Genomic DNA, 24,292 nt, shown 5'->3' with positions numbered 1-24,292 from the left:
TCGATTAAAATACCGACGTTTTCCGTTACACCTATTTTGATTGGCCAGACATAATTCAATGTCCAATCAAAATTGCCGTTTTAAAGTAAGGTTGGTACATGAGGAGGTGTGACTGTATGATTTTATCTGCTTTACATTGTAACATAACAATGATGACAATTTAGGATATTTTCCTATTAAAGTACGCCAACTATGTCAAGACAAAGTACACGCGGAGGAGACCCTCGCAAAGTGGTTTGTAGCTAGACAACCCAATAATGGTTTAAAATCTGTAATCAATATCTGCACAGTGCACAATCACCATGATCGTTGTTCATTTGTCAGTTCATATATATATCTTGCTGATACGTATATTTGTAAATGTATATATCTATATGTGGTTTGTATTGTAATGATTATTGAATGATAATGAAAATACCAACTATGTAGAGTCGAGTCTGTTAAAAATATTCATATAAATTATTTAGACTCAAGATTATTGTATTTTTTACTCAGTCAGTACACAGGGCCTCGTTACTAATGATGATATATATATAAGATAGGTCACGTCTATTTACATATAATGTATGTAAATAGACGTGACCTATCTTATATATATCATCATTAGTAACGAGGCCCTGTGGTCAGTAGATGTTCATTCACTGCGACAAATTAAATCTCATCACCACCATTGAAACATTCTTTAATGTGTTAAGGCTGGGGTCCGAACTAATGCCATGGGCACCCATCCAAGAGTGGGCAATCTTTAACTGTGATACTTATGTTCAGTGTCAATATTGCTCAGCCCTCATCAATCCACGCATTCACAAAAGCTATATTGCTAGCTAAGAAGCTGGACAAATGTGGCTGAAATGCCCATATCCATGTATCATAACGTTACCCCTCTCACGGACAAACTTTGTCCCAAAACCTTTTTGGGTTCTATCAACCTGGCATCTTGGCGCACAACTGTCCCTGCTAAACATTGTTAGCAGTGCCTCCTTATATGTCACCAGACAGTACCAGGAGCATTAATTGTGCTTCCCATGCTGTCCAAGGCCATTCTACAGAATGCAAGGCTCCATCAAATGTACTTTTAACATGCCGAGGCCAACACAGGCTCAAACCCACAGAGCTGTCATTCTTTCAAAGGTGGTTCAAGCTCATCGTGTTTAATTATATTGTATAATACACAGTACAACTCTTATCTGCACAGCCACAAAAACTGATTGATGGACTATATGGCTGAAAGACCCATGCATATAAGTGTCGTTATATTACCCACTTTGTTGACAAATTAATTCTTTCCAAAATAAATCTTTCTTGGGTTCAATTGTACTGTCCGAGGGCACCTTACAGAATGCCAGGCCTGCTATCCGCTCAGCCACAAAAGCTAGCTGATGGACTATGTGACTGATATGCCCATATCAATGTATCACCACTATTATTCTGTTTGTGGGAGACGTGGATGTGGCACATGCATGCATGTGATATGATACATATAGTTCATAAATGTAGTTCGGCTATGGTTGCAGTAAATAGTGAGTTTGAGATCTGGTTATGCCACAAGTCATAAAAGTTGTCTTTGTTTTATCTACACTTTTTCCCATGGCTGTGATATATAATATATATAAAATACTTATAGTATGCAGTTGTTGACTGGGGTTGAGGGTAACAGATGATTTGTTGGACCCGAAGACAAACTGTTGTCTGAGGCCAAAGGCTGATGGGCAACAGTTTGAGTGAGGGTTCAACAAATCATCTGTTTCCCGAAAATTCAGTCAATAACTGTTTTGTTATACCCATTGACTTCAAAACAATGCATTGACGTCATGAATTGTAGGTGTGGAGTCACTCCGGTCCATCAGCACATTTTAACAGTTCTTTGGACCTCTCGACGGAACAGTTCATTTATTGGCCATTTTTGTCAATAGAGTTTATATATAGAAACTATTTTATAGGGGTATAACAATATACAAATGTTTTATGATATATATTTTGTCTTCTTACTATGGTCTCCCTTGACACTGCCTCACTTTTAACTTAATTTGGCACTCTGACTGGACACACCATAGCTATATAGTCTCTATATCAAAGTGGTAGTTTCTGCCCCTATGAAATCGTAGTGTATATAATTGGCATAAGGGGATTGCAATGACTTGTTGCCCATAGTCAAAATATTGTGACTGGGTAAGGTGTGTTTTCAGTGTTAATGGAGATTGCTTCGATGCAATATTCTGTAGGACTATATTTCCTGTTTAAAGCAAAACATTATACAAGCATTTTTATCCCATTGAAACAATTGATTTACAAATAAAGCATACACCATATAAAATCTATTTGAGTGGATCATTTCTGAGTTGGTATTGTATGTAATTCTATGAATATATTTCTGTGTATATTTTGTAGAATGGTGAGCTTTTTACACTCACTTATGGTGCTTTGGTCTCCCAGCTATTAAAGGACTATGAAGATGATGATGAGGTCAACAAACAACTTGAAAAAATGTAAATATTTTATGCTGTACATACTGTATTAAAAATATATATGCTAGTTAATAAGTTTATCACATAACTGGCCTGTCTAGCCATGTCATAAATTATATGGAAAGACACATGTACATGTGTAAAAACACTATTATGACGTCACATGTAGTTTTGACATCATAATCTATATATGACTTCGCATGATTGTCTCAGTAGACAGAAACTCCATATCCAAGCCAAATGTCAACTGTTTTATATAGAGACAAAATTTAAAGTTTTACTAATATTTCTATTAATAAAAGTTATGTGATAAATAGAATCTTACAGTCGTGACTTTGTGATATGAAATTTATCAAACACTTTGAATAATTTACTATGCCACTCGCCTATAATAGCAGTCATTCCATTATATATATGTAATAGGTGTTTTTCATGTTATGTGTTAAAATCTGTGACATTTTTACCTATTTTACGTTTAAAACATGATATGATTTGGATTGTTTGTTTAAAATAGCTGAAACAGTTGCCTATTGGACACGTCTAGTAATTTGCACCACCAAAGTGGGATTAAGATATCTATAGACAAATAATGTGTGCAGCCTTGACATTTTTCAGGGGATACAATATAGGTGTTCGTCTTATTGAAGATTTCCTAGCAAGGTCCAACACAGGGCGATGTAATGACTTCAGAGAGACTGCCGATGTCATAGCTAAGGTAGGTAACTCTTACACTGTATAATTTCTCATAGCCAAGGTGGATAACTCTTACAATTTCTCATAGTTGATTATGGTAAGAAACTCTTTCAATATGTCATACCTAAGGTAGGTAAACTCTCATAATATATATGTCATAGCTAAGGTATATAACTCTGACAAATTTGCCATAGCTAAGGTAGGTAACTTTATCAATGTGCAATTTCTAATAACTAATCTTATCAGTTCCATATATATTTTTCTACCACAATATGTCATTTTATAACATTCTCGGGCCATTATATAAATGAAAAATGTCCTGGGTGTTGGGTAAATATATTGATATTCCACTAGTGGAATAACACCTTCCGGTCTTTTGATTGGTCAAGATTTTAAACTTTAACCTTGACTACTTTTTAGGTCACCTGACCATAGGTCATGGTGACACTTTGTGATAGTCTTTAGTCCATGGTCATGTGTTGTGCGAGGTGCATTAACATTTCCATGTGAACGCAATAACTTGAGTAAATATAAACTGAGCTTAATGAAACTTTGTATGTAGACTAACATTCGAATGATCTCGGACGAGCTTGAACATCAGCTTGATTCGACAGTAATTTACTTTAGTTATTGCCCTTTGCACTAATAATTATTGTTGGACCTTGTGAACAAATCATTATGAACCGAGCATAATAAAACTTTGTAGGTAGACTGACATTGTAAAGCTGATCTCACATGAGTTTGAAAATCAGCTTGATTTGACTCTAACTTAATTTCGCAGTTATTGCCCTTTGCATTAATAATTATTTTTGGACCTTTGAACATGATAACTTTAATAAATATGAACCGAGCTTTAGTAAACTTTGTAGGTAGACTATATATATAGCTAACATTGGAAAGATCTCAGATGTCACAGATTGTTGACCTCATCAATTATTGAATGACTTCATGTTGCTGTACTCTGATTGCTGCTTGCAGAACAAACCGCTGTTGAAATGGATGTGTGACAACGTAAAAATCTTTCATGATTTATCATTCGTATTATAAACTATCGATGCAAAATTCATAATTGTCTTTTATTTAGTGGTGTATCTTGCCATGCGAGCACTCTGGGGGTGATTTTGATAGAATTAATGCACCTAGGCCGAACTCTAACTTGGTTACACTGGGTTACACAATGGTTTGATGATTATTTGATGGGATCGAAGTAGATATCACTGTGCCATAAACATATCCAAATGTAGTTCGACAATGATTAGGTTATTGTTCAAGTACCTATTGGAATCTCAATTTTTTAAAAATGCGCGACAAGTGGGAATGCATGGAATAGTCATTCATAGTTTAAATGATTTTTTATTAATACATTATTTAAGCAATTCAAATTTTTGAATATTAATGAGTGTCTATTTGCTTATGATGACATCACTTCACTGTATTTGCATATGTCGGCAAATGACGTTATCTTATTTTGGCCTTAATGAAATATGATTCAGATGATCTAGATGATTTCATTGTGGTAGAAACAGGTTACACAATTCGAGGTTATTAGAGATGGAATTTATTACACGCTCGTAAGTTATTTTTTAAAAGTTACAAAAAACATTGAAACATGGAAAAAAGAAAATTGTTTTAAGTTACAACAATAAGTATCAACATCCATACACTGCTAGAGTAAAGCACCTGATAACGAAGAGTTACTGCCCCTTGACTATGTTTTTGAGAATTTCTCATAATAATTTTATTTTAAAAGGATTTTTACAATATTATCTACCGGGTAGATTGATTTTACTGAAATGAAACTGTATTTTACATTTCCTATGAATATGATGCATTCTGATATTTAATATTGTATGATTGTAGGTTGGATTTAAGATGTACCTTGGAATTACACCAGTGGTCAGTAACTGGAGCCCAGCTGGGGACGAGTTCTCCCTCCTCATAGAAAATAATCCCCTGACAGACTTTGTAGAGCTGCCCCCCGGCCATTCTAGTCTGTGTTTCTCCAACCTCTTGTGTGGAGTACTGAAAGCTGCTCTAGAAATGGTAAGTTTCATTTTATATATAGGCTATTAATTTTTTGTCATGAAGGAGATTTTTTCCTGAATTCACTTGATTTCCAAACTTATTTACAATATTTCCTTTTATTAGCCCACCATCATCAGATGGTGGGCTATTCAAATCGCCCTGCGTCCGTGGTCCGTCGTCCGTCGTCCGTCCGTAAACAATGCTTGTTATCACTATTTCTTAAAAACTGCTGCAGGGATTTTGTTCAAACTTCACATGGAGGGTCCCCTTGGTCCATATTTGTGCCATACAGATTTTGCGGCTGATCGGAAAAACAAGATGGCCGCCAGGCAGCCATCTTTGATTTTGGCAGTTAAAGTTTGTTATCGATATTTTTTGAGAACTACTGAAGGGATTTTGTTCAAACTTCACATGGAGGTTACCCTTGGTCCCTAGTTGTGCCATACAGATTTTGAGGCTGATAGGAAAAACAAGATGGCCGCCAGGCAGCCATCTTTGATTTTGGCAGTTGAAGTTTGTTATCGATATTTCTTGAGAACTACTGAAGGGATTTTGTTCAAACTTCACATGGAGGGTTACCCTTGGTCCCTAGTTGTGCCATACAGATTTTGAGGCTGATAGGAAAAACAAGATGGCCGCCAGGCGGCCATTTTTGATTTTGATAGTAAAGGTTTGATATCCCCATTTCTCAAAAAGTGCTGAAGGGATCTTTCTCAAATTTAATATGTAGGTTCCCCTAGGGACCTAGTTGTGCATATTGCATTTTTGGACCAATCAGTGAACAAGATGGCCGCCAGGCCGCCATCTTGGATTTCGATAGTTAAAGTTTGTTATGGCTATTTCTCAGATAGTACTGAAGGGATCTGTCTCAAATTTCATATGTAGATTCCCCTAGGGACCTAGTTGTGCATATTGCATTTTGGGACCGATCGGTTAACAAGATGGTCGCCAGGCAGCCATCTCGGATTTTGTTATTCAAAGTTTGTTATCGCTATTTCTCAGAAAGTATTGAATGGATCTTTCTCAAATTTCACATGTAGGTTCCCCTAGGGCCCTAGTTGTGCATATTGTGATTTGGGACCGATTGATCAACAAGATATCAGGGACATGTCAAAATAGGAAAACCGCAGTTTCATGTTTCATTTTTGATTATCATGTTGTTTTAATCAGGGATTATATCCTTAAACGTATTTTTCAACTCGTTGCCAAACATTACAACTTAAGAATCGGTAGGGCATTACATTAAACCTAGTATGCGTACAGTAGACTGCAGGGACATACAGCTGATTTAGCATGAAAAAGTTGAATGTTTTTAATTTATAAAAGTTTCATAACGGCTGAGGGCCAATGTAACAACTAGACCTTGGCCTTATAACAGGGCCAATGTGGAATTGACTGATTAATAACCCTATAAAAATGTTTTCTCCGTAAAGTTAAAGAGTAAAGTTTGCATTTTTTTGTATTTGTGTTTTTAAATCTTTATTTTCATTTGTTTTTTTTTTTTTTTCAATAAATAATATTCAATCATGATCAGATGTAGAGCTGATCTGTGGAAATTAGTAATCATCCTGGAATTGTATTTATTCATTGAATATGTTGAAAACACCTCCATGATTAATTACCACAACTCTGAATAAGATTGACCGGTATGAATGTTTTCTTTCGGCACTATTTTATTTAAGTAATGTTTATAATCACAGATATTTATTAATGGAAAAAAGAACATGATTAGCTTTTTCCTTATTAATTGTATTCTTGTATTCAATATTTTACATTGAACATGCATTCAACATTCTGAATTAAAATGTATACCAGATCACTTATCAACCAGATCAATGGTAATACAATGTATTGCCTTTATGACCGAATCATCATTCAATGATTACAACAGGGGTATTAAAACAGTTACCCGTTCTTTTATTTTTCCCCATCAAAACTTTAGATGGGTCGATGTACATGCAGTAATGTAGCATATTGTAAACTATATTTGTATGTAATGGTCGATATTGGGTTCACTTCTTGAAACCGAACCTCTCTAAATTGTTCAAAATTCTATGTACTAACCATGATCAGTTTAGGGAAGTTTCACTATATATTGTGTTGTCTGTTTGTTCATCCTTTCTATCTTTTTTTTTTTTTTTTTTTTTTTTGTCAGATATTCTCCTATTGTTTTGCAATTGGCTTTCGTTTAATTCCCATCAGATTATATTTAGTTTAACTGTCTGCAACTTTTAAGCACCAGTTCGATGATAGTAATTTTACAGCCTGACTAGTGCCAATTGAAATGAATTAGTCCAATTGGACTAGTGGCTCTCCACCCGACTAAAATCAGTAAATATACTATATTTACAAGAGCGGTGGTCAATGGCATTTTGCAACACATTTTGAGTGCATAGTGTATCCAATTATTTCAATCAGGATATATCATTTTGTGAAAATTTGTGTTCATAAATGATCCAGGCTATAATTTGTGTCAATCAAAAAATTATCATGACTGAAGTGCTGAAGCAAAGCGGCTGTATATTTCATATGGACTAGTGATTAAATTGTCAGACTAGTAAAATTTTGGGGTTTACTTGTCCAAATAACTAGCAGTGAAAAAAGTTAAAAGTCACAAACTGGTTTAATACTACAAATCTAACAATTTAGTATGACTTTCAGTTTACTAAAGTGATATATTTTATTTTCCTATTGTATGGTATATGGCATGTGGGGTATAACATTGACAGTGAGGAATAAACCTTACATTGATTTGATTTGAAACTTTCTTTAATTATTGAAGTATCAGTTTATCTCTTGCATTCTTGCATATAATTCACTGAATTGCCAGCTTGAATTGTTGTCAAAACAGTTACATGATACAACATTACATGTATATAACTGGCATACATTGTCAGTAACTTCACAAAACAAACAAATGATCATGTCATGACGAAAATACTTCTTTTGAAACTAATATGTACATCCTTTTTTCTTTACATTTGTGAGAAAAATTGTTTCACTACCTTGGTGGTGCGACAATGGAATTTATCAATTTCCATGTTAAACAATCATGAATGACCTCTGGGTAGATGTTTTTTTGTCACACATACACTAGATTGGGAAATATTTTATTAATCACCTTTTGTATGGCATAAGTCTTAGGTCTGGTGTACAAAATTTACTTTGTTTAATTTCTTCCCCAAAATAATTGGACCCAAAGAACTGATATTGGGGATGTAAGATACCTGATGGAACAGCTTCGAAAATGAAAATTGTAAAATTTGCTAAATGACCTCTAAATGATAAAAATACCCATAAAGAAACCCGATAGAGTATAATTTTGATTAAATAATGCTTTGATTTAGGGCTTCCAAGTTTGTTCGAATGAAGAGACCTAATCATGATGCTGTTTCTTCACTTTCTTGGGGATGCAGGGATGAATAGTTACAAAAATCTTTTTATTTATTTTGTTTATTAGCATTTTCCTCATTTTACAATTGAAAGTGACCTTTAATGTCTTGCTCATTGAGTTACAAAATTCAGATGGTATGCCTGTCAACATTTCCTTGAAAGATGCTCCACCGCCGACAGAGCAAAAACGATACTCATTATTTGAACAATAATTGGTGTTTAATCGTGTATATATAAGTCTAATTAACACAAAAAATAATTATATATTATTGCCTTCTTTTGAGGGCACTATGGTCTCATAGTGTTGTCGAGGGATGGCATCGTACCCGAGTATGAGGCGAGTATACTATACCATCACAGAACAACACCATGAGACCACAGTGCCCTAAAAAGAAGGCAATAATGTTTTTAGTACATAACGAATTGGAAAAAATGATAGGACAAACAATTATGTACAATCACCAATAAAAATTTATTTAAACAAATGTTGCCACATCTAACATTTAGTGTCATAGTCGAAGGCATCTTAATACATTTCTCCAGGCAAAAATCTTTGAAAATACTAACTGCATATTTCGTTGTCTGCTCAGTTCAATGTGCTATTTTTTTCTTTTGTAAATTCGTCAGCATTCAAGTTTCCAAACTGCAACATTTATGTTTTGCAAAACGTCGTCCACACACAGCTTGTTTGCCAGTGAAACAGCGCAGATAGCGACAGTAACATCATTTTCATCAATATGACGTTCGTAACAAAAAGCGCGCAAAACCATAGTCCCGCAGGAAACCATAGTCCCTGGACTATGGCTAGATAGTGCCCGGGGGCTGAGCCAATGAAAACGCGAGAAATAGTCATGTTATGTACTAATATAAAATAATTTATTAGCTCGCCTATTCGAAGAATAGGGGGGGCTAATGTTGTCACCCCGGCGTTGGCGTCGGCATCGGTGTCCTATTTCATGTTAAAGTTTTTGAGCAAGTTTCTGTTTCGTCAATTGTTTAAGCTTAAGTCATCATAAATGTTTATGATTTTATTTTCCTAATGTGTATGGATGCTGAACGTGATAATACAACCAATTTGGGGCCCTTTAGGGGTTTTTTGAGTCTGTTAATTTGTCATATTTCCATGTTAAAGTTTTTGAGCAAGTTTCTATTTTGTCTATTATATATTTTTAAAGCTTAAGTAATCATAAATGTTTATGATTTTATTTTCCTAATGTGTATGGATGCTGAACGTGATAATACAACCAATTTGGGGCCCTTTAGGGGGTTTTTGAGTCTGTTAATTTGTCATATTTCCATGTTAAAGTTTTTGAGCAAGTTTCTATTTTGTCAATTGTTTAAGCATAAGTCATCATAAATGTTTATGATTTTATTTTCGTAATGTGTATGGATACTGAACGTGATAATATTTGGGCCCTTTAGGGGGTTTTTGAGTCTGTTAATTTGTCATATTTCCATGTTTAAATAGTAAATACTTGAACATCAACTTCTTCTGAATAGGCGAGCTTTGCTGTTCTCCAACAGCTCTTGTTTTGCTTCTGATACATGTGCAATCAAAACTTCATTCCATATAGGATATAGTGCCACAGAATGTTTTCGGGATGCAATTAATTATTTTTAATGTTTTGATCTTAAAGTAAAATTAGAAGCTCAAACTTTTCAATGGTGGTAATGGTGAAGGAAAGTAACTTTTGTAATTGAAGAAAAATACTTATTCGTCTGCTCTTGTTCTTTATTGAGAAAAAAACACTATTTTTCAGAGGTGGAGCACTTTTAAGTACTTATAGATTTTAACCATTTGGGCAGAAATTTAAAAGATTCTTGGGGAAACGGGAACAGATTTTGTATAAAATTCTAATCCCGCTAGGTCGGAGGGACTGGACTCAATATATATACAAAGTACAAAAGGAAAATAGAGACAATTCCTTTAAATTGCTACTTGTCATAAAATTCTTCATGGATTGTCACCAGATTTGGTCAAAAACATCCTCAGGGAAGTGGAATAGATTTTGTATAGATGATGACTTTGACTCTCATTTGGCTAAATGTGCAAGGCCAAATATAGGTACATAGGTGTTATAACCTGTACCTGTTGTGGTGAACAGAGCTAATACCACTACAAGGACCTGCTATCAAGTATATGTAGAATCATCGTATCACTATTAAGGGAAACATATTAAAATTTATTTACAGAAAGTAAAGTATAATACAGTAATGATTATCTGTGAAATCAAGGAATTACCTCCCCTTACCTTCATTAAACTCATTATGTATTATATATATGATAATTGTACCACCTGTAAAAGGACAGGACTAAGATAGGCTATGCCTGATGTCTAATCCTAAACTACTCAATCAATTTCAATAAAACTTTCACAGTGATGTAGGGGACCATGTGTAGATGTGCAAGAAGGCTTTAATTATTTTATAAATACAAATTTGTTAACCTAGTTAGCAGGTCATGACTATACACAGGTTTTGTAAAACGCTCAATAAGTCATTTGTCTTATTTTTCAATTTTATTAAAACTTGGTCAGTTGGTGAAACATTACTTTAATTTACGAAGTATGAAAATGAAGTGATGAACATCTATTACAATGTCAGTAGAGAAATACAAACAACTTTTAGTAATTATCTTTATATTCAATCAGGGATGTTATTTACAATTATATATTCAGACAGATTGTGATTTTGCAATACAGTTCAACATTCAAATATGTGAGGTGTGCGATTGAATGGCACATTTCTAATTGTGTGCATGATGTCTGAACAATGTGCACATACTGGGTTTTTTTTTGTAGTTTGTGCAATCCTACAATGGTACATTTTTTGTACCTATACTTGTTTAATGCGTAGAAACATCTGAATGAGCCAATAGATAATGTGTTCACTTTAAGATTAATGTACATGCAAGTGTCATTTTTAAAGCACTGAAAGAATATGTGTCAGTATTGATAGTTTTAAGTAAAAGTAATGGAAGGGAATCTTTTCAGAGAAATCATTTTCTAACTGGTGCATATTTTTTTATTTATTTATTTTTTTTTTTTTTTTTTTTTTTCATGAGATTGATGAGTTTCCACGTTTAGAGAAACTTTCAGGAATAATGGAAGGAAAACACTGTAGATGTCTCCTTCTGATGAATCACATGATGAGAGAGTGTTCTACAGTGACTTGTTAAAATGAGCGATTGCTTCACACTTAATCTGTTTCTCAAGAAATTTCCTGTGAGCCATTTTCAAAGAAATTTGGAATGAATCATTTGTGAAGTGTGTGATCTGAGAAAGGACTGCTTCGTATATCTTATTACAGTGCCATATTTACACATTCAGTTGGGAATATAACTTTCCTTGTAGTCCAACACATCAGCATCACTCAAAAGTCAAAATGGATTGGAAGTTTTTTTTCATTGATCATCAATATTTACTCTATTTTTTTTTTTTTTTTTTTTTTTTTATTTTTTTTCTCTCTTTATGTTTGTTTGAAGACGTGATTATTGTGTAAATTTGAGGATTTCGTAACTTCTATCTGTGTGCAATAGTACATTAAACTTTAAAATCAGAAAGGTTCTGACACGTTAATATTCTGGCGATACATGTACAGTGTCTATAGCAAGATTAGTAGAAATAAACTGTAGACTTCAAAATCATCAGCGCCGGCTACCATCTGCATGTTTTCTCTGTTTTATTGGTCCAGGCACATGGTTGTATTGTTTCATGGGCTTCTAGCCTATAATTAGCACATAACATTTTAACCTTCAAACATTGTTGGAATAAATATTTCATGTAAGTTCCCATTGGTCCATAGTTATACATGTACATTTCTAATTGATTGGAAAAAAATATTCCTGACAGTTTAACAATTTCACCATTGAGTTTGCTAAATTTTGAGAACTCTGTAAAGTTTACTATAATCACTTGGTGACTGGCACTGAAGTTCATGAAATTACTTAGGTTAAATTGTATACTAGTGTCCCTATATTATTGGGTAGATAAATAGCCATTCTGATCCGTCAGTACTGACAGAGTGAAATGAAGGGAAGTAACTCTGATAGATCATAATGACTAGCAGACTTGTCTAATTAAAGGGACAATTCAGTCTAAGAGAACATAAAAATTTGTACATATATCGGAAAAAAACCCAGTTCTAATGGAAATTAGATCAGTCAGTTTTATTGTGATATGCCAGAAAAGCCCATGGTGGTGGAATGCATGGGAAATGTTCAAACTTGCTCGCTGTCCGCCATTACTCATTGTGGTCGAACATCTTGTATGCTGAATCCTGTCCCTTGCTCGTAGAGTAATGCAACTTTTGTCTAGAACTGCTCAAATCACTCTGACAGAAGTGTGTTTACCTTATTAGGTGAATTATCTTGCCTAAAAATCATTTCATCACCTCCTCAGTGGTTATGTAGTCCATTTGTTTAATGTGCGTGACTTTGGTTTGGGTATGGATACAGCGTACATATTATACCTGCTTAATCGTATTGATCAATGATTTGTAATTACAACGGTATCAATTAAAATACTAAACAATGACGTGGAATTTGTCAATATTTTATGTTATATGTTTCATAAGAAATGTAGAACAAGACATTTATACCATATTTTGTTTCTTGGTTATGTAAAAGAATTAGTCTGAGCTCGAGTGAATTGTCTCTTTAATGTATTCAACATTTTGAATTAATTAAGGGAAGATTATTAAGTACAGTGTAATTAAATATTTAATTTTTTTCCTGACAGGTACAGATGGATGTTGACGTGAAGTTTGTACAGGACCAGTTAAAGGGAGATAACATCACAGAATTAAGACTAAAATTCTTACGTAGATTGGAGGACGCTATCCCTGTCGGGGAGGACTGATAATAGATGTGTTTGTGACACTAGGTGGATTTTTTTATTTTATGTGAATTTTTGTTTGAGGAAAGCTCAAAAATTCAATATTGTATTTTACCAGCGGGACTGTCCAATTGAGGATTTGGGTAGCTAAGGAAACTTGACCAGGATGATATCTAGTTTTCAAAAACAATGGGGAAATATCGTACTCAACACTATTGTGGATGCTAGCAGGTTCTCTTTAAACTCTTACACAGATAAGACTGTATAGGTATATGTATACCATATTTGTGGAAAACTAATCTTACGACCTGCTTGTAATTATTGATTTTCCAGTAATATAGATATGTTGTGATGTAGCACTGTTTATATATATATTTATTTCAGGATCTCTATTCAAGTTTTCAATTCAGGATTTTTGTTTTTCATGGACATATAAGAATGAAGAAAAAGATTAGTAAAAAATGTTTGTCACCATTTAATATTGAAATGAAATTTAGAAAAAAAAATGAAAATTGTGTGGTCTAACATCATAATTAATTTTCAAAAAGAAAAGAAAAAGTGACCTTGGTGTCACTATTAAGGTTTTGATCTGAAATCCCCAAACGATGTATCCCAATATCTGCTACAGGTGGCTGGATTTTGTGTGTGGAGAGTTCAAATAAGGACAACACCACAGACTTCAAACAGGCCCAGAGAAATGGGGTTCAGCCAGGCTTCCATCAAGTCTGAATGTGATTTGCGCGAGTAAAAAATTCCAGCTGACAAACCATAACTGGATTTTGCAGGAAAGTGATGTCCTTCATGTGGCCAGATTATCTGGTTAGTGGCCATTCAGCTGGGTTAGACCCATGATGGATAGCCCCATCTATTAACACAATTATATAAAGTATTGTTAGATTGATGAAGGAAACAGTTATCATATATCAAATAAAAAATGTTTTTGATTTCCAACACAAAGATGGTACTTTCAAATTGAAATAATGGCAAGAATTTTTTTTTATTAAAAATATTAAAATTATCTGAAGAAAGCCTGTTCAGGGATACGAGATTCATCTGTACAGTTGTGCAAAGTTAACAGTACTAAGTTATTTGTGGTAAAGCACATATTCTGGGGATTGGTACAGTTGTAGATTGTCCCTGTGTATTGTCATAGATTACAATTAATTTAGTTAACACTGCCGGTGATAGCTATGGTAAGCATTACTGTCCACATCTCGGAAAAGTTGTCACCAACATTCTTAAAATGTACATGTACTGTATTCGACCTAATAAGGGCCCAGAGCGCTTTTTAAAACAAAACAGAAAAGTGTGCTTTAAAGAACCAAATATGGGCTAGCCTTTTATGAAATTATTAAATTTTCAAAATAAATCAATAAAGAAAGCTACACGGTTTTCATATTTTCATTTGATTCAAGAAAAGTGATATACGAGGCCTCAAAAAGTGAGAAGGGGGCTTATAGGAAGTAGTTCTGACAAATATGTTGGAAATTCAATGAAAGGTCATCAGCTTATAGAGTTTCAATGTGGTGTGATAGTTTATTATCCTTTTCAAAAATATTTAACTAGTACAGTAATATGAAATGCTGTAAAAGACTTTTTCAGAGTATCATTCAATCATTCCAGCTTTAATTGAAATGATAAAATATTTTATTGGATGTTTTTATGATTGCTATAATCATGTTATGTTGTTGTGTCTGGATTAAGAATTTCTCCAAAATGTATTCCTTTAGTATTATGAATTATGTTGCAGTTACCAAGCTATGTAGTTTTTGCAGTGTACAATGTATTTGATGACAGATTATTATTATAATGATGATGAGCTGATCATTTTACATTACAATAGAATGTCCATATATGCATGTAATTTTCTTGTTAAATTTGGACAAAACATTTCTCACAGAAAAATAACTCTTTCATTACATTTTCATTTTCTAGGATACTATTTTGCTTGTTTATTTTGTTGAATAATCTTTGGATCCAAAACAACTACAGCAATAAATATTAACCTATTACTAGTTTCTAGTAAAGTTGTTGTAAATGAAAACCTTAGTACCTACATGTATACCAGAACCGTGGTGAAGTGTTGTCTGATCTTAATCTGTGTATGGCACAGTTTTGGCTCATCTTCATGGAATAAATAGGTATGATAGTGGACTGAGATATTCATATTTAATAAGATCGAGAATGTATTATTCATTTATGTCTAATAATAGGTAAATTTAAAAAAAAAAAGATCAAAAGTTTAGTAAGTCAGTTTGAAGGGAAAGTAAGGATGATCCAAGGATTGGTGACAGAAATCAGACATTTTGGTCTCTGATTGTGTCCTTGAACAAAGCGATTTTATGTTAATACCTTATAAGTCAGATGATACATAACATGAATCATCAATGTTTTCATCAATTCATCAATTCAGTACTGTTACATTCATATTTTCAAAATACAAATGTCCCGTTATAAAAGGGCAAATGAATGGAATTGAGGCGTATACAATGTATATAAATACATTTCTTTCTTATGGTGTATATGTAATCGATCGTTAATATGGGCCGTTTGGTAAGACAATATGATATTTTTGTGTTTTCACAAGTATCTTTACATTGTATGTGCTGTCACACTTGTTTCTACAGATCGTTATTGTGCCTGTAATGTCTATCCAATTGTTTTGTCTCTGTTTGGAGATGTATCCATAAACTCCGTTGTGATGTATAAAATATGACCCAACACCCATGGTTTGTCTTCCCTTCTCCGATAGGATAGGTCGTTAGTTCAATTATTAATATGCCCCTCCATAATGGCGTCATTCTGTGGTAATGCGACTGAGACCTCCGCCTATCAATCATCACGATATAAGGACACTTGTCATTAGGGGAGGAGGGTAATTATCTTTACAATACACCTGTATTTTACAGGTGTCTCTGGTTCATTCCATACTATATATATTGTTTCTGAGGGATTGCTATTTTATTGATATTCTAAATCATGTGTTTCATTAGGCGTCAGTGTTATTATTTTGTATTTAACAACAAATAAATAATAAATCTACAACTGTATGCATGTCAATGGCTACCTAACACCTCCGCCCCCACACCATTTCAATTCAGATGAACTAGTAAAACATTACACAATGATTCACGTAACTGTTTTGCATATTGGTATTGGGAACTAAAATGTCTGAAATGAATAATTTTTTCGCTCTAATCAGCATGACTGAAGTCCCAAGAGTACACATTTACATTGAAATTAGTCAACGCCTTATACTTATATTTGACCAATCAGGGACCTCTATTTTATTACTATATATATGACAGGTAGGTATTCTCAAAGTTGTTTTCATTGTACAAAAAATGTATACAGTATACCCCCGAGAGTCCCAACATTAACACATCTAAACGAACCATTTAAAATCGCCGACGGCCATTTTGAATTTCCAGTCTAGAAAAGATATTTTACATGTACATTGTGTATGTCTGTGAAATTTCATAGTTATTAGTTGGCCAGTTAAATTGGAGTTATCGGCTAACCAATCAGAAACCATGACGGCTGTCTTGGATTTCCAATGAAGAACACACTTTATTTCCTTTGCCCGTTATGGATATGTCTATCGAGTTCCATAGTTATTAGTTGGCGTGTTAAAGAGTTGTTGCCCATAAAAATCACAATTAATAATCCCACTTGTTTTCTGACAGCTTTGCCATGTTTCAGATTCCGGACTACACATGGACGACAGACACAATGACTTACAATTGCTGTGTGTTGCAGTTATACAAAATGTATTACATGAAAATAAATCTTAATTTGCAGACGGGCAGACAAACCGGCAACCGAATAACGAATATCGAGACGGTGTCCAACAAGTTTCCTCCGAAATGACGCAACTGAATTCATATACGATTGGTTAAAAAACTTTAATACCCTATTCGATTCAAGCCAGATCTCATTGCATTAGTATATTTTGTGTCTTTTTAGTTGTAGCTACACGCTTACACAGGGACTTGTAATGTAGAAGGGAGGGGAGCTTCTGCGTACACGTGTATATATATATACTATATGATAGGACAAGTCCCTGTGTACACGTACCGCAAATTTACAAAGGAAACACTTGTCCAGGGTATGTTAATTGCAGATCATCAACATCGTTGGACTGCGTTGAACGGCTGATGAGAGACTTCTGATCAATTACTGTTACATCTCTATTGCGCGGAGATCCCGGTTCGAGTCCCAGTCTTGTTGCATATGTTCTAAATCCAAATTTCCATTCTCCCTGCATTGCTATGTACACATTTGGTCTATATCCACGTATCCATTCCAATGGAGACCGTCAGACGTGACATCAAGATTTCAACCAATTTCAGCCCGTGAACTTTTAATTTGGAATATTCCATCGTTATTTATAAATCACATCCATCTTATCTGTTTAATTAAGAACATATGGAGACAATGAAGATGGTGGTTCGCATTAATTGGTAGGTCAAGACGATTAGTGAATTAGATACATGATCTATGATATAATATCGAGCAACCTAACCATTATAATCCCAGCTATCTCATTCCCAGGAACATTTTCCGTACAATATTGGGTTTGGTGACCAATTTCTGTCCATAAAACTGCCTTTTGTATGGAACCCCAGTCTAATATCTGTCGATAACTGCCTAGTTAAGATACAATAAGAGTCACAATGTCTTCGCTGGGAGTGGGTGTAATAATACTCCACCAAGATTTGGTTTATTTCTTTAATCAAGAAAATCAGTTTACGAATAGAGGCTGACCCGCTTCTGATGATTCTATTGTATTACTATGCCAATTAAAGGCTTTATTAGTTTTGTACGGTTTAATATGAGTACGATGTTCTAGGGGAAGCAATTCTATTGTCACTGCGTTTTCTGCCGAGTGATGTATCGGTTGATATCTGTATTTGATTGGTCAGGTATGAAAAACGAAAGACCAATCGTTTTACAAGTCTGCCGAAACGTTGAATTCATTATTAAGTTAAACACTTACAAGAAGAGCTTAAGAACATACAAATACTTAAGAATTAAATAAACCTTTAGAGGCACATTTCCATTAATTATAAGATTCTGTGATGTGCGCTTTTACTTGTAAATAAGAAGTGTTAAATGCATTTCTACTGGTAACAGAAATAAGAGGGGGTAAGATGGATTGAGAAAAAAGATTGACAAATAACCATAACTCTTTTTGTGTGTTTGTGAAATTTTTTATTAATGATATCTTTAAAAAAAATATTCAAACAGAATGGGTTTAAACGAACAAAGTTCATCGAAATGCTGATCATTTCATCACAGCCTATATACATGTACGTGACACAGAATGGTAAATGAGTTACCATGGATATTGGTAATCATTCGTGAATTAAATACGACACAAGTACTTCCAATATGTTAATAAGCTGTCGTCGAAGAATTGTTTTCTAATGAATCAATCTGCGTGATTGACATACTTCGGACTTATCGCCTCTTCAAGACTAAATTACATTGTTCCATGATTCCGTATAGGTCATACACTGTACGAGCTACTATGCAATAATGACCACATGAGTACATACAGACCACATGTATATGTATATATCCAAGATGTCTAAGATAAGAATCAAACAATTTTTCTGCATTTGATCGATAAATGTCCTGCAACTTACGGATAATTTTCTATTCTTAAAATGACCTCTTCACTGATACTGTAAAATGCTTCATAGTCTGTGATCATGGCCCCATGATTGTCCACATTTTTCTCCTTATCCTGAAAAAATAAACTCGCATTAACATCCATGTAAATATTGATGTTATTTTGATTTAGATATTTCAGTATTGAAACAAGCTGGAGCTGTAACCGATTTATCTAATGTGTATTCGATATACCCATTTAATGCATAGACACTATTTTGTATGAAATTCCACTGCCTACATGACTTTGTCGAGCTTTTGACTGCTGTTTTGTCGTGCAACTAATATCGAACCTCACCTTCACTTTACTGCCGTTCGGAGTCCCTCCTCTGCTGACTAACCATCCACTGTACAAGTCGATCATCTGTTGAAGAGAGTCCCTGTACTGTCAGTTGAGGACGGGTCACGGCGTTGGCAAAATGTTTGCTGTACCTACTTTCGTTGTCCATGAAGGAAACAGAACCAGTATTCGCTTCCTGAAACTGGAGGCTAAAGGACGGCAGACGGGGCCCACGTTCTCCCTGAGAACAAACAGTGTTCCGTAATTAGAAGTCAATTCTGATACTACACAATGAGTATATATTCATGTAGGTATTTACCAAGTAATGCTAATGAATATAAACACTACTTACCCGTGGGCGAAGTTGTCTGTTTCTGTAATCCCTGGTGGCCACTGCATGCTTGTCGATGAGGTTCTCGACCTCTGCTTCAAATTCTACGATACGGTTGGACATATCCGCCAGATCTTGAGTAGCGTTGCCGAAGGTCCTAGTTCCTCTTGCGGCATTGGGTCTGGCTAAAACACGGAAGTTGCGCTGAGGAGGACAGAAGGAATCATCACTGCTAGAGGAGGAGGAGGAAGACGATCTGCCATCGTCTTCTATCTCGAGATCCGACGTCTCGCTTGTCTCCAATATGTCATGAATCAAAGTCAGGGCCTCATACTCACGGATTCCTCTCTTCGTGGCTACCATTTGTGACAGGTCTGATAATCTACTGTTAGTTCTTTGAAGGAGTTTTTTCTTCATGTCTTGGCGTGTAGGAGTTGGCGATCTTTCCCATCCGCTCGATGACACATCACCTTCATATCCATATCCTGTCACGGTGTCAATATCTCTTGACAATTCGTCTTGGCTGTTTAGTTTGCTTCGCATTCCCCTTCGAAAGAAGTTAGAAAGTTTCGATGATAGGGTGAATGAAGCCCGATCTTTCACTGTTGCCGATAAAGATTCACGTCTGACTTCTTCCTGTTTTAGGTCCGATGAATCCTCTCGATAGTACGGGATATCCATTTCGCTTTCGACATCCATGCTCTGTACATCCGAATATTCGTCCATGAAAGTTGGTGGGTACATACTTAGACTTATTACGTCATCGTCCGTCATAGTTGCCGCGGACAGAGCTTGCTGACACTTTTCTACAATGTCTCTCGTAGCTTGTGAAATGTGACATTCCAAATCTTTCTTAGAATCTGTGGAACTTGAACTCTTGCTGATTATTTCCGACATCTTCTCGTCTTCGTCTCGTGACGTCGGATTTCTTACTTTGGTAAACTTGCAGCCCATAATGGTTGATTTGTATGTAAAGAAAAGAAATATGTGTTCATAAAGGCTCGTAGCTAAGCTAGAGTTGGGCGATCCCGAAATGCAATCAAAACAATGAGTATGACGTCATGATGTCTTTAACTATGACGTCATACCATTGATTACGTCTAGTGAATTGTTTTTATTTCTGAATGTCCTGAACCTTTCTTATAGGTATATCCAATGTTCGAATTTTATTTTTCTTGTGGATATGGTCTCCATATATTTATGAGATTATCAGTAAGACAATTATGAATAAATTTCATAAGATTTTGTTGATTTACAACGACGTTCACTATGCCGAATCTGCACAAAATGATTTAGAGATCATCTCAACATTACATATTTCGCTGAGAAGATGTAATAAACACACGTTTCTATTTACAATAAATACGAACATGCAGTACATGTAATACTTGAATTATTATTATTGATACATTTTTTTTGTCTTCATCAATTTTTTTGGGAATTGAACAGGTATTCTCTTATAGTCAGGAATAATTTGTGTTTAAGTTCCCATTTTGTTTAAAACGGCAATTACCATTAAAACATTATAAGAATAAATACAGTGCAAAAATGGACTTAGAACTAGGAAAACATATGTGTATGTATAAATTCCGGTTGTAGAGTAGACAATATGTTATAAGTCTTAGATAAACTCAGCCACTGTCTTAGGCTTGTTAGTAATAAAATCGAGAGTTTTACCGGAGGTTTCGTAAATAACGTTCAAGTCTTCCGAAATTGACGGATGGTAATTCAATTTGGGCTTGAGTAATGCAAACACGAACAAGATTCATAAAATACTGTCAGGACTATGGCTGTGACCACTCCGGCGTACCCAAAGTTATGTCGCAGTTTGTCAGCGCAATCACTATAAACATGTTAGTTGGGGGACATGTGGCAAATGTTCATCGAGTGTCAGACATCCCCTAGGGGCCGTACAGTCAGAGAGTAAAGGGGCCTAACACATTCATTAGCTAGTCCTAGACGGTTCGATATAGTCACGTCACTCCTAATTCTGTGATGTATAGCTCACCGTCACATATATATGGACTGCTGCTACCAAGGGATCAGGCCCCGCCATATTGGTCCAACGTCTTGTAACGAGCCTAGCGTTGTCATCTTCTCCTAAATTACAATTCAAGATATTTCCCGAAGAGTTTCCTTTCAATTTTCATCTTAATTATCACTTGTCCATGTTTTAAGTGGTATGTTAAGTTTTCCACTAAGTACCACTGCAGGGGTTTTAGGCACGTTTTCGCTATTTTTGAAATTATCACAATCTGATTGAACGGAAGCGATAACGAGGCTATCGTGACTCTACTGTTTTTTATCAATAGGTCATTTCCTGTTTGGGAGCAGCTTGTAATTGACTTGAGATTTCCATCAATGTCTAATTTACAAGTCAGTACAGCTATTGTTCTCGGACAGTCTGTCACCGCCATTGATAATGACGCCGAATGTCCCCTGATCGGGGAAGAGAGGGTAAATATTTTGTCACTTGCAGGCTTTCTAAGAACGAAAATTAGACAATCCTCCCTGTTACAGCAAGACCATTATATATATGCTAATGTATTTTACGTTACGTACCTATGTAGAAGCTTTGTTCATGGAATGCTTCAATATTCGTTTATTTCCTTCTAAGACTCCGCACAGACTAGTCTCACTACTTATCGTAATCAAGCAAAACTTCCATTCCTTATACAGTATCGACATTCGCCCATAGGTGTTAGCAAACTGGTAAGTCAAAGACTCACTATAGAATAATGTATAGAGAAAGGTAAGGAACTCCTCCGTGATGCAAAATTGGGTAATTTAGTTCAAAGTACTGAAAAAAAATATCCAGACCAGATATGTCAACAGCTTTGGTCTTTATTAAAAGTTAAGATGTTATGTAGTGTTCAGAATTTCTATTCGATACGCTGAAAACACGACAGCCTACAATAACAGGCTTTGACATAAACAAACATCAGGTGAAAACAAACGTACAAGTGTATTTACTTGTTCGTTGTTCTTACGTCGTATTTCAGAGATAGGCCTAATCGTTATCCGGGTCAGGTTGACAGCCATTTTGCAACTTCAGTATCTTGAAAGTTATGTTAAGCCTTATATCATTGGTCGGTTGGTTTTAACTCTGCCAATGAGATAAGGCTTTACATAACTTTCAAGATAGTGGTAAAATGGCCGTCAACCTGACCCGAATAACTATTAGCACTGAAATACGACATAAGGACCATGAGAGGGGGTCCAATGCTGATTTCCACAAAACAATTGTCTGAAAATCCGTGTGTGATTACACAAGAGTACCAACGTTGCAAGAACACATGCGATGACAAGGATTGGTACTCGGCTAGGAGTGAATATAAATACCGTGATAGTAACACCTTACAATGCAAGCCGGTAAGTCTGCGCACCTAAAACTTTCGTTGCTGTTTCTGTCATTTCATTTTTGCGCAAATATACTAAAATGCACATCAATAAAAAGGCTGAAGTTTTATCTTTTGAAAGAACAGAAAAGAAATGAAATATCCATCAAAATATTGGAGTTACAAGGCGTAAAATGTGGCTACCCCGACGTCTCTGCGGATGTTGACATGTCCGGTAAGTTTCCGGAGAGATTTTACTTGGTATAGAGGCCAATACGTGTTAGATTGGTTTATCGGTGTCGTGTGCTGATTTCAAAGTATTTTGTTTTGAATATAAATATAATAACTGTTGAACTAGGGATGAAAATCAAATATCTGTAGTGTAACAACACATTTCATGATTTGATCTAACTGATAATAACAATTAAGCATTTCAACACGAACTTTAATGAATATATGACAATGTTTTGCTGTGATACGAAATTTACCGAACGTTTGCTATTTTCTTGACAGCAGGAAATGGCGTCGTTTACACATGACTTACTGGACGCGCAAAATTACCGGACACAACTGTACTGTAAGTATAGAGGATACAAACAATGCAGGTGATGATACATATTAAACCTTCAAATGTAGTCATTTTACAAAGACAAAAGTTAAAATGTAATCTGTCCAATTTCGAAAATCTCTTATGGTAACTTCAAATTGATGTAAACAAACGGTCCATTAATACGTGTGTATCGAATGCACCTGTACTCATTATTTCAATAACCTCAAAACTAAAGGAAGGAAAGACTAGCTGTATACAGTAGACCAACGAGGAATTTGTAACTTTTGTTGTTTTAGTCATAACAGGTTCTTCTAAGACGCAGTTCACGGCGCTTTATGGCAAATTGTCGCTTATATATGTTCAACAAATAAAGCTGTTAATGCATATATCTATTGTGTATCCAGGCACCAATTTATTTTTGATTGGTTTAAATTCATTTTTCCATCAAAGTATTCATTAGTTAGGTAAATTTGGTGCGAGCGCCATCATGGCTTTTGTGGAATTTAGGTACAAAGCAAATATTTGATACAACAGCTTATCTGAGTATATCTTTACATAAAAAATCTATTCAATTAGGTTTAAAAGAATTCCATATTTGCCAAAGATAATAGGAAATTGTATGCCTTGAGTATTTGCATTTTGTGACATAAAATGCTGCCGATATGTATATACATGCCGAGATTAAATCGAAATCAAATATTTCTCT

General features: G+C 34.9%; 2 protein-coding genes across 2 annotated transcripts; one reads left to right on the top strand and one right to left on the bottom strand.

The window, feature by feature from the left end:
- Positions 1-71: 71 nt before the first annotated feature.
- LOC138335010 (trafficking protein particle complex subunit 3-like) lies at positions 72-14,796 on the top strand. Its single transcript, XM_069283904.1, has 5 exons — positions 72-234; positions 2,389-2,486; positions 3,081-3,180; positions 5,019-5,201; positions 13,316-14,796. Exons 1-5 carry the CDS (start codon positions 193-195, stop codon positions 13,433-13,435), a joined length of 543 nt encoding a protein of 180 aa, XP_069140005.1. The 5' UTR covers positions 72-192; the 3' UTR covers positions 13,436-14,796.
- A 3,893-nt stretch (positions 14,797-18,689) lies between these two features.
- Positions 18,690-22,718, bottom strand: LOC138334992 (uncharacterized). The gene is made up of 3 exons (XM_069283884.1): positions 19,720-22,718; positions 19,386-19,608; positions 18,690-19,163 (listed from the first exon to the last, which is right to left on the bottom strand). The coding sequence occupies exons 1-2, from the start codon at positions 20,650-20,652 to the stop codon at positions 19,393-19,395; spliced, it is 1,149 nt and encodes a 382-aa protein (XP_069139985.1). The 5' UTR covers positions 20,653-22,718; the 3' UTR covers positions 18,690-19,163; positions 19,386-19,392.
- Positions 22,719-24,292: the final 1,574 nt, after the last annotated feature.

Source organism: Argopecten irradians, chromosome 1 (genome assembly GCF_041381155.1).
Source record: "Argopecten irradians isolate NY chromosome 1, Ai_NY, whole genome shotgun sequence".
Taxonomy (NCBI): Eukaryota; Metazoa; Mollusca; class Bivalvia; order Pectinida; family Pectinidae; genus Argopecten; species Argopecten irradians.
Note: the sequence above shows the minus strand (reverse complement) of the source record. Positions and strands in the feature narration are given on the sequence as shown.

Excerpts from the sequence above, each read along its gene's own strand:
- LOC138335010 (XM_069283904.1), top strand. The coding sequence starts at position 193 with ATGTCAAGACAAAGTACACGCGGAGGAGACCCTCGCAAAGTG. Across the intron at positions 2,487-3,080 it reads AACAAACAACTTGAAAAAAT|GGGATACAATATAGGTGTTC; the intron begins GTAAATATTTTA and ends GACATTTTTCAG. Across the intron at positions 5,202-13,315 it reads TGAAAGCTGCTCTAGAAATG|GTACAGATGGATGTTGACGT; the intron begins GTAAGTTTCATT and ends TTTTCCTGACAG.
- LOC138334992 (XM_069283884.1), bottom strand. The coding sequence starts at position 20,652 with ATGGGCTGCAAGTTTACCAAAGTAAGAAATCCGACGTCACGAGACGAA. Across the intron at positions 19,609-19,719 it reads ACAGACAACTTCGCCCACGG|GGAGAACGTGGGCCCCGTCT; the intron begins GTAAGTAGTGTT and ends GTTTGTTCTCAG.